The 13,499-nt window shown below is 35.2% G+C and overlaps 2 protein-coding genes across 2 annotated transcripts; both read left to right on the top strand.

Moving 5' to 3' along the window:
* Positions 1-5,481: 5,481 nt before the first annotated feature.
* Positions 5,482-8,462, top strand: LOC149713547 (uncharacterized). Its single transcript, XM_089843952.1, has 3 exons — positions 5,482-6,627; positions 6,866-6,963; positions 7,673-8,462. Exons 1-3 carry the CDS (start codon positions 5,482-5,484, stop codon positions 8,460-8,462), a joined length of 2,034 nt encoding a protein of 677 aa, XP_089700078.1.
* Positions 8,463-8,475: 13 nt separating this feature from the next.
* Positions 8,476-9,849, top strand: LOC149713546 (uncharacterized). Its single transcript, XM_089843950.1, has one exon. It carries the CDS (start codon positions 8,476-8,478, stop codon positions 9,847-9,849), a length of 1,374 nt encoding a protein of 457 aa, XP_089700076.1.
* Positions 9,850-13,499: the final 3,650 nt, after the last annotated feature.

The following is a 13,499-nucleotide window of genomic DNA, read 5'->3' as shown; positions in this document are numbered from 1 at the left end:
TTTAAAGTTTCACCATTTATGTTTAAAGTTTCACCATTTATGTTTAAAGTTTCACCATTTATGTTTAAAGTTTCACCATTTATGTTTAAAGTTTCACCATTTATGTTTAAAGTTTCACCATTTATGTTTAAAGTTTCACCATTTATGTTTAAAGTTTCACCATTTATGTTTAAAGTTTCACCATTTATGTTTAAAGTTTCACCATTTATGTTTAAAGTTTCACCATTTATGTTCAAAGTTTCACTCTTTATGTTCAAAGTTTCACTCTTTCTGTTCAAAGTTTCACTCTTTCTGTTCAAAGTTTCACTCTTTATGTTCAAAGTTTCACTCTTTATGTTCAAAGTTTCACTCTTTATGTTCAAAGTTTCACTCTTTATGTTCAAAGTTTCACTCTTTATGTTCAAAGTTTCACTCTTTATGTACAAAGTTTCACTCTTTATGTACAAAGTTTCACTCTTTATGTACAAAGTTTCAATCTTTATGTACAAAGTTTCACTCTTTATGTACAAAGTTTCAATCTTTATGTACAAAGTTTCAGCATTTATGTTTAAAGTTTCACCATTTATGTTTAAAGTTTCACCATTTATGTTTAAAGTTTCACCATTTATGTTTAAAGTTTCACCATTTATGTTTAAAGTTTCACCATTTATGTTTAAAGTTTCACCATTTATGTTTAAAGTTTCACCATTTATGTTTAAAGTTTCACCATTTATGTTTAAAGTTTCACCATTTATGTTTAAAGTTTCACCATTTATGTTCAAAGTTTCACTCTTTATGTTCAAAGTTTCACTCTTTCTGTTCAAAGTTTCACTCTTTCTGTTCAAAGTTTCACTCTTTATGTTCAAAGTTTCACTCTTTATGTTCAAAGTTTCACTCTTTATGTTCAAAGTTTCACTCTTTATGTTCAAAGTTTCACTCTTTATGTTCAAAGTTTCACTCTTTATGTTCAAAGTTTCACTCTTTATGTACAAAGTTTCACTCTTTATGTACAAAGTTTCACTCTTTATGTACAAAGTTTCAATCTTTATGTACAAAGTTTCACTCTTTATGTACAAAGTTTCAATCTTTATGTACAAAGTTTCAGCATTTATGTTTAAAGTTTCACCATTTATGTTTAAAGTTTCACCATTTAGGTTTAAAATTTCACCATTTATGTTTAAAGTTTCACCATTTATGTTTAAAGTTTCACCATTTATGTTTAAAGTTTCACCATTTATGTTTAAAGTTTCACCATTTATGTTTAAAGTTTCACCATTTATGTTTAAAGTTTCACCATTTATGTTTAAAGTTTCACCATTTATGTTTAAAGTTTCACCATTTATGTTTAAAGTTTCACCATTTATGTTTAAAGTTTCACCATTTATGTTTAAAGTTTCACCATTTATGTTTAAAGTTTCACCATTTATGTTTAAAGTTTCACCATTTATGTTTAAAGTTTCACCATTTATGTTTAAAGTTTCACCATTTCTGTTTAAAGTTTCACCATTTCTGTTTAAAGTTTCACTATTTCTGTTCAAAGTTTCACTATTTCTGTTCAAAGTTTCACTCTTTCTGATCAAAGTTTCACTCTTTCTGATCAAAGTTTCACTCTTTCTGATCAAAGTTTCACTCTTTCTGATCAAAGTTTCACTCTTTGTGATCAAAGTTTCACTCTTTCTGATCAAAGTTTCACTCTTTCTGATCAAAGTTTCACTCTTTCTGATCAAAGTTTCACTCTTTCTGATCAAAGTTTCACTCTTTCTGATCAAAGTTTCACTCTTTCTGATCAAAGTTTCACTCTTTCTGTTCAAAGTTTCACTCTTTATGTTCAAAGTTTCACTCTTTATGTTCAAAGTTTCACTCTTTATGTTCAAAGTTTCACTCTTTATGTACAAAGTTTCACTCTTTATGTACAAAGTTTCAAACTTTACGTACAAAGTTTCACTCTTTCTGTTCAAAGTTTCACCATTTATGTTTAAAGTTTCACCATTTATGTTTAAAGTTTCACCATTTATGTTTAAAGTTTCACCATTTATGTTTAAAGTTTCACCATTTATGTTTAAAGTTTCACCATTTATGTTTAAAGTTTCACCATTTATGTTTAAAGTTTCACCATTTATGTTTAAAGTTTCACCATTTATGTTTAAAGTTTCACCATTTATGTTTAAAGTTTCACCATTTATGTTTAAAGTTTCACCATTTATTTTCAAAGTTTCACTCTTTATGTTCAAAGTTTCACTCTTTATGCACAAAGTTTCACTCTCTATGTACAAAGTTACACTCTTTATGTACAAAGTTACACTCTTTATGTACAAAGTTACACTCTTTATGTTCAAAGTTACACTCTTTATGTTCAAAGTTACACTCTTTCTGTTCAAAGTTTCACTCTTTATGTTCAAAGTTTCACTCTTTATGTTCAAAGTTTCACTCTTTATGTTCAAAGTTTCACTCTTTATGTTCAAAGTTTCAGCATTTATGTATAAAGTTTCACCATTTATGTTTAAAGTTTCACCATTTATGTTTAAAGTTTCACCTTTTATGTTCAAATCTTCACTATTTATGTTCAAAGTTTCACTATTTATGTTCAATTTTTCCCTGTTTCTGTTTAGACATTTCTAATTTCTGCTGAAACGTTTTTTTATTACTGTTCAAACTTTTCTTATTTGTGCTGATACGTTTTTTATTACTTTTCAAACTTTTGTTGTTCCTGCTGAAACGTTTCAAACTTCTTATTTTGTTGCAAGACTATTTTTCCTTTTTCCTCAAGCTTTTCATGTTTCTGTTCTAATTTTTATTATTTCGGCGATTTAATTCCTTTTTCCGAAATTCTACATCGCTTTACTAATTTCTAGGGCTTTGAAATCGAATTTCAATGTTCCATAACCAAAATTCCCATGTGATATAAATGTGATGAATACCTTATTACCTAATAATGCATGAATTCCTAGAATATAAACGTCTTACTCTTAATCGGAATACATTAATTTATGATTTTAAATTACTTTAGTATTGTGAGGTTTAGAACTCTAGACTTGCCCGAAAGCCATCGACAACTCCACCCAAAGAAAAAGGACGCCAAGGCCCAGAAGGTGATAATAAGAGACGGAAAGACGTTTCGTAATTTGAGCTGAAACGGGAATTTGATGGGATCTTGTGAATAATTATCATTAATTTATGTTTTGATATTATTGCAGTTTGGTTTCTAATTATGTTTATAGGTATTAACGTTACAGAAAACGTTTTCAAATGACAGAATTCCGATTAAGTTTTCTTCACAAGGAACTAAAAAAGTGGTTGAAAGTGACATGAAGTGCCTATAATTCATTTTAAAGTATCGGCAAAACACTAAAAATTGGTTAAAGTTTCGATAAGTGTTTTGTAAACGTTACGTTATTCGACTTAAATATATCCGATATTGTTAATATATGACTTTTGAACGCAGAATTTATCCCAGTCTGTTTATTTTTGCAGTAAAGATCTTCTCAAGACACACTTTCTTATCAGTTTGATAAATGGAAATTTCACCGGTGATAATTTATAAAGTGCAACGTCTAATAAATCCGCATCTCTTTTATCGGTATCATCGATCTTAAGTTGAAATTTAAAAAAATCATTTAACCACTTTGGAATAGAAAAACTCCAATGCAAAAACAGAAGGACACGCGTAGGTTCAATAGATAATGATGTACCACAGACATTGGATGGATGTGTCAAGGCTGCCAATCTCAAGACCGGGTGTGGAAACTGACTTTCGCGCGAAGGATTTGAAAATAAGAAAAAAGAAAAAGAAAGAAAAATAGAACTGGTTTTGAAAGAAGTTAGGGGACTGAAAGGGGAAAGCGGCTACCCGCTCGAGAAAGAAGAGGTTTTGGGGAGAGCCCCACGCGAACTGAAAGAGAGAGGACATCCTCGTCCGAACTGAATGTATAACTTGTAAACGGTATTCGCGCGTTCGTCAATAAAGAATGTTTTACTTATGGAATAGACAAAGTCGACTACGTTTATTTTATAATTAACTCTCCCATGAAGCGGGACATCCCTTGAGCTATAACACTGGTGCCGAAACCCGGGAAATTAGAAACGAATTAGAAAAGAATTAGAAGTTAGAAGAGAACTAGATTAGGAATTAGATAATGAAGTGGCCGAACCACAGAAACGGGACAACGCCCTAAAAAGTACTAGAACGAGAAAATGGCGGACGCGGAACAGACAAGTTTAGAATCGCAACAGAAACGAGGAAAACCTACAAGATGGGATGCTATAAAGCAAAGAAGAAAGATCAGTCGACAAGCGACTACGAAATTGCTTTCAAGAGTAGAGGACAGCCTCACGGATTTAACGTACGATGAGGACAGCCTCCTGGACAACCTTAGTGAGTTAAAAGTTAAAGAAACTAAATTAGAAGAAATAGATAACGCCTTGCAAGATGAGCCGGAGATTTAGAGGAATTGGGGTTGGAATTAGCGACATCGTAACATTATTCCAACGCTATAAGGAAGATAAGGGATAAAATTAATAAGAACCTAGAAGAGATGAGAAAAGGCCAAGCGAGAGGGCTATCCCCTTTATCAGTTGAGACGAGACATCCGTCGCCATTTTTGACTCCGACCGGACCCACTATACAATCTCCGAATTTTACCCCTATGGGACCACCCCCAACTAGCCAACCGCTCTTACAACCTATAGTGGGGAATCTTGGTATGCCAGGACCGCATACTTTTCAATCTACAACGACGTTGCAAGGGGTAACAACAGGAGGGGGACCAAACCCCACGACCGGTTTGACAACGACACAGGCTGGTACGAGCGCCGCGCATGCTAGCTCTCTTCACCCACCCCAACAACTAACAGCGATGACTAGTGGTTATCTCCCACCGCCTTCACCTCAAAACTGGTTTGGGATGAAGCTGCCAGAGCTAAGAATAGAAAAGTACTCTGGAGATTTATCGAAATTGATGGATTTTTGGTCTAGATACGAAGTGGCCATCCACAATACCCCTATGCCAGCTACCCATAAACTCGGGTACCTTCGATCGTTTTTAACAGGATCAGCTGCTAGCTCAATTTCAAAATTAGATGCAACAGAAGAAAATTATAACGAGGCAATTCGATTACTTAAACGACGTTTTGGAAGGAAGGACGCGTTAATAAACGGTCATATTCAGAATTTATTTTCCTTGGATCCAGTAAAGAAGGCCAACGATATCGTCGGTCTTAGAAATTTATATGACCGCTGCGAAGTAGAAGTGACGTCATTGGAATCCTTGGGAACCCATTTTCAATACTATGGACCAGTATTGTGTCCTCTGATTTTGAAATTACTTCCGCTGGAAGTTACCTTGGAGTATAGCAGAAGAAGAGACTGTGACATGGAATGGGACATTAAAGAGCTCTTGACAGGCATAAGGGAAGAAGTAGAGGCCATTGCATATGAGCGCGGTCGAAGTTCCAGAGATTAGTAGAGCACGGCTTCAAGTTCCAGGAAAAACTATAAGAAAAACGATGGAGAATAGAGGTTTGAACTTAGGCGATTATCCCAGATCTGATGTAAAAGAAGAACAGAAAATTGATCTGCTGATTGGAGCGGATTTCTATTGGTATTTAAGATTATCAGACTCGCCTGTGGCGCACGAAAGTAAATTTGGATGGGTACTGCTTGGACCCGAACAAGACCGAACAGTCAAAGGCAGTGAAGTAGCAGTCAATTTCGTGACAACTGCAGAGAAAGAAGTGGTCGGAAAAGAGCTCAAGGCCCTCTGGGAACTAGACACAATAGGAATAAAGAACGAAGAAACAGAACATGAAGGCCATAAAGAAATGATGAACGAGTTCCAAGACAGTCTACGAATGGTAAACGGTCGGTACGAGGTAAAATTCCCTTGGAAGAAAACTGAGCGCTGTTTACCAGATACTTACCACATGGCAAGAAAACGTCTCAAAGGTTTGCTACGCCGTTTGCATTCCAACAGAGAACTGCTAGAAGAATACGACGGAATCCTTCGCGAATACGCTGATCAAGGTATAATAGAAGAAGTACCAGACTCCGAGATCAATAAACCGGAAAACGAACTATTTTATTTGCCACATTATCCCGTGGTTAAAGACAGGATAACAACCAAAATCAGACCAGTATTTGACGGATCAGCCAGAGAAAACGATTCCGCTTCGTTAAACGACTATCTCGAATCCGGACCAAACCTAAACCCGGATCTCTATAACATACTCCTAAAATTTAGGACATATCGAGTGGCTATAACCGCAGATATGCAAAAGGCGTTCTTGCAAATTTCAATAACACCGGAAGAACGGGATTTCGTTCGATTCCTTTGGATAAAAGATTTGGATCAAATGGACAACCATGAAAACATCAAAGTCTGGCGATTTGCAAGAGTATTGTTTGGTCTCAGCTGTAGCCCCTTTCTGCTTGCCGCCACCATACGGCATCATGCTAAGCTTCAAGCACCGCACTATCCGAAAACATGTTTGAAAATCGAAAAGGAGACGTACGTGGATGATTTTATCTCTGGAGAACAGGATGACTTTGAAGCTAAAAAGACAATCCAGGAAGTTGTCACTATTATGAAAGGAGCTAACCTGACACTACACAAATTCCAAACGAATTCGAAAACCTTAAGACAAGAATTAGATGTAACTCAGAGAAGAGAAGAAAAGCTCGTTTTCCAAAATCATGACACCAATACTAAGGTTTTAGGCCTCTCCTGGTGTCCAGAAAAAGGATCGGTTTTCGTTTGAAGCCACTGGACTTATCCAGTTTGTAAAGACAGTTTCGAATACGAAAAGAAGCGTGTTACAAGCCGCAGGACGCGTATTTGATCCAATAGGATTAATAACGCCCTTTACAATCATCATTAAAATTCTGATGCAGGCACTTTGGAGAGAAGGAGTGGATTGGGACCAAGAATTGCCCCCTCAACTCGCAGAAAAGTGGAAAATATGGAACAGCCAATTGGACAAATTCGAGGTGTTAGTCATTCTCCAAAATTTTGTACACCTGATTTCTGATTTCTGAATTTTTATGTGAATTCCGTTGATTACTGAATGAATTTCTTGATTTCCGTGATTACGATTATTTTAGGTGATTTCCATAATCTTTACAATGATTTCCCGTTATTGCCGCAGATTACTCGAGATTACTACTTGAATTCCACTGATTACTCGAGATTACTACTTGAATTCCACTGATTACTCGTGATTACTATTTGAATTCCACTGATTACTCGTGATTACTATTTGAATTCCACTGATTACTCGTGATTACTATTTGAATTCCACTGATTACTCGTGATTACTATTTGAATTCCACTGATTACTCGTGATTACTATTTGAATTCCACTGATTACTCGTGATTACTATTTGAATCCCACTGATTACTCGTGATTACTATTTGAATTCCACTGATTACTCGTGATTACTATTTGAATTCCACTGATTACTCGTGATTACTATTTGAATTCCACTGATTACTCCATTTCAACTGATTACGATTTTTATTTTGGATTTTCGAATTCCACGATTGATTATGCGTGATTATTTGACGAAAGATGTGATTACCGAGATGATTACAAAAGATTACTAGGAAATCATGTGATTATTTCTGATTCTCTCAATATTCCATGTGATTTCCAGTGATTATCGGAGATTTCTGATTACTCACAATTCTTAGAATTCTAGAAATCAAGTAATCGATTTCGGCGGTTTCGTACACCTGATTACTCAAGTGACTAGCCCCTCGGACAAATTGCCTGACATACAGGTGCCAAGATACTATTTCGAAGAGTCCCTAGATCAAACTGTAACTGACAAGCAGTTGCACATATTCTCCGACGCGAGCGAAAACGCGTATGGGGCAGTGGCGTATTTACGCTATACCAACGAAAACGGAAAAATTGTTACCAACTTTGTAACGTCGAAAGCCAGAGTAACACCCGTAAAGAACATAGCAATTCCTAGATTGGAATTGATTGCCGCTATGATTGGAGCCCGTTTGAGTAATAGGATTAGACCTATTCTAGAAATAGACAAGGCCAAGGTACACCTTTGGACAGATTCAACCACAACCTACTATTGGATAAAGGGACACACCCGAAAATGGAAGTCATTTGTGGCTAATCGCGTAGGAGAGATACAGAGACTAACGGAGCCCCAATCATGGAAAATATGCAAAGGAATTGAAAATCCGGCCGATTTTTTAACCAGAGGATTAACAATTACTGATTTAAAAGAAAAGAAAGCATGGTGGCAAGGACCGCCATGGCTTCAGTCTCGCGAAGAAGACTGGCCACCCAGCGTACCCAAAACGAAGCAAGAAAACGAAATAATAGAAAGCGAAAGTAAGAAAAAGGAAACTGCGACCAACCTTAACGCAGCTCTGAAAATTGGACGTCCAATCCTGAATTTAGAGAATTATAGTGATTTGAGAAGTGTTAAGGGTCACGGCTTGGATAAGAAGATTCGTACATAACGCGAGACACCCAATGACGAAGGTTAAAGGACCATTAGAGACACAAGAACTTAATCAGGCTGAAGAATATTGGACAAAAACAGTGCAAACTGAACATTTCGCTGTTGAAATGAAGCAAATCCAAACCAAAGAAAGAATTAGAAACCCAAGCATAGCTGAATTAGATCCGTTCCTTGATGATAAAGGATTGATGAGATTAGGCGGAAGACTTCACAAATCGTCATTTAGTTACGCCGAAAAACATCCAATTATTCTACCTTATGCCCATAAATACTCCGAGCTACAGATGAAGATTGCACATCAGACGGTTCTTCACAGTGGTGTTCCGGACACCCTCATTCAAGTTCGAGAAAGGTTTTGGGTAATAAAAGGAAGATTACTCGCCAAAAACTGTGTTAGTAGATGTTGGATTTGCCGACGATGGAAACTAAATCATTGTATACCGAAAACAGCGCCTCTTCCGAAGGATAGACTTCTGATATCAAGACCCTTTGAAATCGTTGGATTGGACTTCGCTGGACCGATCTTTTACAGAGACAACAAAGAAACAATGAAAAGTTATATACTTCTCGTCACATGCGCGAATACACGCGCCGTTCATTTAGAACTAGTTTCTAATTTAACTTCAGAATATTTTTTAATGGCGTTCAAAAGATTTATCTCACGAAGAGGAATACCGAGCGTTGTATACTCGGACAACGCGAAGACTTTTAAAAGAGCAGAAAAGGAAATAGCGACTCTTTGGACAAATACCAAGAGCGAAACGGTTAAGGCGTTTTTCGCCAATTACAGAATAGAATGGAAATATATCGTGGAACGAGGCCCATGGTGGGGAGGATTTTACGAACGCCTCGTAGCCTCCGTAAAATTACCTCTTCGAAAAGTTTTGGGAAAAGCCTTATTAAGGTTTGAAGAAATAACGACAGTATTAGGAGAGATAGAAGCCGTTTTAAATTCACGACCACTGACGTACACCTATTCGGACCCTGACGACCCAGTACCCTTGACCCCAGGACATTTCCTGATAGGAGAGAGACTTACGTGCCTTCCTCCATTTCAATCTCGTGGAGAAAAGGGCGTAACGAAAGCGAACGAGTTGAAAAGAAGATTGGCCTACCAACAAAATATTACAGATCGGTACTGGAACAGATGGAAGAAAGAATACATACGCGAATTACAAACGGCTCACAAATTAAAAACACATGAAACACGGTATTTCCCGACGAAAGGTGATGTTGTCTTACTTGACGATGAAAATGCGCCTAGACAAAAATGGAAACTGGCCCGAATTGAAGACGTTAAAGTAGGAAGAGACGGAATAATCCGTTCAGTAGGTGGAACTGTGCGACGGCCAATAAATCAAGTGTGTTTATTGGAAATTAAGTAAAAAAAAAAAAAAAAAAAAAGAGAAGGGATAACGTTTTAAGATGTTTAAACTTTCATATAATAACTAACTTTGATTTTATTTTATAGTAAAAATGTTTTCATTTGTAATGTAAAAAAAAAATTTATTTGATAATGTTGTTTAAAATATTAATATTGCATGCATGCATAGAATGGTGTCGGGTAATAATTGAATGGAATATGTTTTATTGTTAAAAATTTAAAAATTAAGGGATGAACATGACAACATGTTCATGGTGGGGAGCTGTGGAAACTGACTTTCGCGCGAAGGATTTGAAAATAAGAAAAAAGAAAAAGAAAGAAAAATAGAACTGGTGTTGAAAGAAGTTAGGTAACTGAAAGGGGAAAGCGGCTACCCGCTCGAGAAAGAAGAGGTTTTGGGGAGAGCCCCACGCGAACTGAAAGAGAGAGGACATCCTCGTCCGAACTGAATGTATAACTTGTAAACGGTATTCGCGCGTTCGTCAATAAAGAATGTTTTACTTATGGAATAGACAAAGTCGACTACGTTTATTTTATAATTAACTCTCCCATGAAGCGGGACATCCCTTGAGCTATAACACCGGGAGAGGGCCGCCTAATAAGACACGCGCCGTGGAGAAAAAAAAAACGCGTGTGGCGGCCCTCCCCTGGTCTTGAGATTGGCAGCCTTGACACATCCATCCAATGTCTGTGGTACATCATTCTCTATTGAACCTACGCGTGTCCTTCTGTTTTTGCATTGGAGTTTTTCTGTTCCAAAGTGGTTAAATGATATTTTTAAATTTCAACGTAAGATCGAAAAGACGATGATACCGATAAAAGAGATGCGGATTTATTAGACGTTGCACTTTATAAATTATCACCGGTGAAATTTCCATTTATCAAACTGATAAGAAAGTGTGTCTTGAGAAGATCTTTACTGCAAAAATAAACAGACTGGGATAAATTCTGCGTTCAAAAGTCATATATTAACAATATCGGATATATTTAAGTCGAATAACGTAACGTTTACTAAACACTTATCGAAACTTTAACCAATTTTTAGTGTTTTGCCGATACTTTAAAATGAATTATAGGCACTTCATGTCACTTTCAACCACTTTTTTAGTTCCTTGTGAAGAAAACTTAATCGGAATTCTGTCATTTGAAAACGTTTTCTGTAACGTTAATACCTATAAACATAATTAGAAACCAAACTGCAATAATATCAAAACATAAATTAATGATAATGAGGAGATGGTGTTTCATTGATTTTCTCTTTTTAAGTCTGAACTTTGAAATCTTCCGTTTTACACTACGTATCTTTCACCTTGAAAATTCGTTTTGCATATAAACTTTTGCAGTTGGATTAGGAATTTATCTAGAGTTCTAAATCTCACAATACTAAAGTAATTTAAAATCATAAATTAATGTATTCCGATTAAGAGTAAGAATTCATGCATTATTAGGTAATAAGGTATTCATCACATTTATATCACATGGGAATTTTGGTTATGGAACATTGAAATTCGATTTCAAAGCCCTAGAAATTAGTAAAGCGATGTAGAATTTCGGAAAAAGGAATTAAATCGCCGAAATAATGAAAATTAGAACAGAAACATGAAAAGCTTGAGGAAAAAGGAAAAATAGTCTTGCAACAAAATAAGAAGTTTGAAACGTTTCAGCAGGAACAACAAAAGTTTGAAAAGTAATAAAAAACGTATCAGCACAAATAAGAAAAGTTTGAACAGTAATAAAAAAACGTTTCAGCAGAAATAAGAAATGTCTAAACAGAAACAGGGAAAAATTGAACATAAATAGTGAAACTTTGAACATAAATAGTGAAACTTTGAACATAAATAGTGAAACTTTAAACATAAATGGTGAAACTTTAAACATAAATGCTGAAACTTTAAACAGAAAGAGTGTAACTTTGAACAGAAAGAGTGAAACTTTGAACAGAAAGAGTGAAACTTTGTACATAAAGAGTGAAACTTTGAACATAAAGAGTGAAACTTTGAACATAAAGAGTGAAACTTTGAACATAAAGAGTGAAACTTTGAACATAAAGAGTGAAACTTTGAACATAAAAAGTGAAACTTTGAACATAAAGAGTGAAACTTTGAACATAAAGAGTGAAACTTTGAACATAAAGAGTGAAACTGAACATAAAGAGTGAAACTTTGAACATAAAGAGTGAAACTTTGAACATAAAGAGTGAAACTTTGAACATAAAGAGTGAAACTTTGAACATAAAGAGCGAAACTTTGAACATAAATAGCGAAACTTTGAACATAAAGAGTGAAACATAGAACAGAAGAGTGAAACATAGAACAGAAAGAGTGAAACATAGAACAGAAAGAGTGAAACATAGAACAGAAAGAGTGAAACATAGAACAGAAAGAGTGAAACATAGAACAGAAAGAGTGAAACATAGAACAGAAAGAGTGAAACATAGAACAGAAAGAGTGAAACCTAGAACAGAAAGAGTGAAACCTAGAACAGAAAGAGTGAAACCTAGAACAGAAAGAGTGAAACCTAGAACAGAAAGAGTGAAACCTAGAACAGAAAGAGTGAAACCTAGAACAGAAAGAGTGAAACCTAGAACAGAAAGAGTAAAATCTCGAACCGAAAGAGTAAAACATAGAACAGAAAGAGTGAAACTTTGAACAGAAAGAGTGAAACTTTGAACAGAAAGAGTGAAACTTTGAACAGAAAGAGTGAAACTTTGAATTTTAGATAACTTTTGATTCAGAAATTTTATAAGCCCCTCGTTACCGTTAAAAGGCCTTAACTCTTCACAACTGAACTGTCTAAACGAAACTCTTGTCGGCTCATCTTTAAGAAATCTTTAGAAGTCCGGAGTATTATTTGATATCGAAACTTTTATTTTATTCATATCGAAACTTTTATTTTGTTCACATCGAAACTTTTATTTTATTCATATCGAAACTTTTATTTTATTCATATCGAAACTTTTATTTTATTCATATTGATAACTTTATTTTTCATCAATTTGAATCCTTAATTTTTCGGAAAAGAAACTAGGAGACATTTTTTTACCCTTAATTTTTGAAGGAGCGCGAGTGCACGAAAATATTTATATAGAAAGAAAAAAGTAATTAAATTCTTATTTTGACCCCTAAAAAGTTGGTGAAAATTTATGAACAACACACTGAGGAACTAATGTCAAAGAAACAATAGTTTTCAACATGTTTTTGATTGTTTAATGCTGTTATGTTATATGATATCATTGGGGACGTGTTCAGGAGTTAATTATCATAATTGGAAGAATACTCCTTGACTTTATTATGGATATGGCAAAAAATAAAGCATTGTGTAAGTAATATAATGATTGTGTTTCTAGAAGACGACAACCTCAAAATTGTTTAGTGATAAGCCTTTGAGTATTCAATAGAGTAGTGTCAGTAGAGCGGGGATTAGACTGTGTATCCCTCCCTCTAGGCGCGCTTTTGTAAGAGGGGATACTGTACGCGCCTAGTAGGGGGGATGACACTGAGCTAAGAGATAGAAGGGTATGACGTTTGCATACGTTGAACTGACAACGGAGTCGACAAAACAATGAACAACTTTCCTTTAAAACCGTTTTCTTCGATATCGAAGATAGTAAAGATAGTAACAACAGTAGCAACACCAGCTTTCAAAATGACG

The sequence above is a fragment of the Phalangium opilio genome, unplaced genomic scaffold, assembly GCF_054372755.1.
Source record: "Phalangium opilio isolate 3A_F unplaced genomic scaffold, DU_Popi_V2 ptg000009l_1, whole genome shotgun sequence".
Classification (NCBI taxonomy): Eukaryota; Metazoa; Arthropoda; class Arachnida; order Opiliones; family Phalangiidae; genus Phalangium; species Phalangium opilio.
This window is presented reverse-complemented; position numbering and strand designations above follow the sequence as displayed.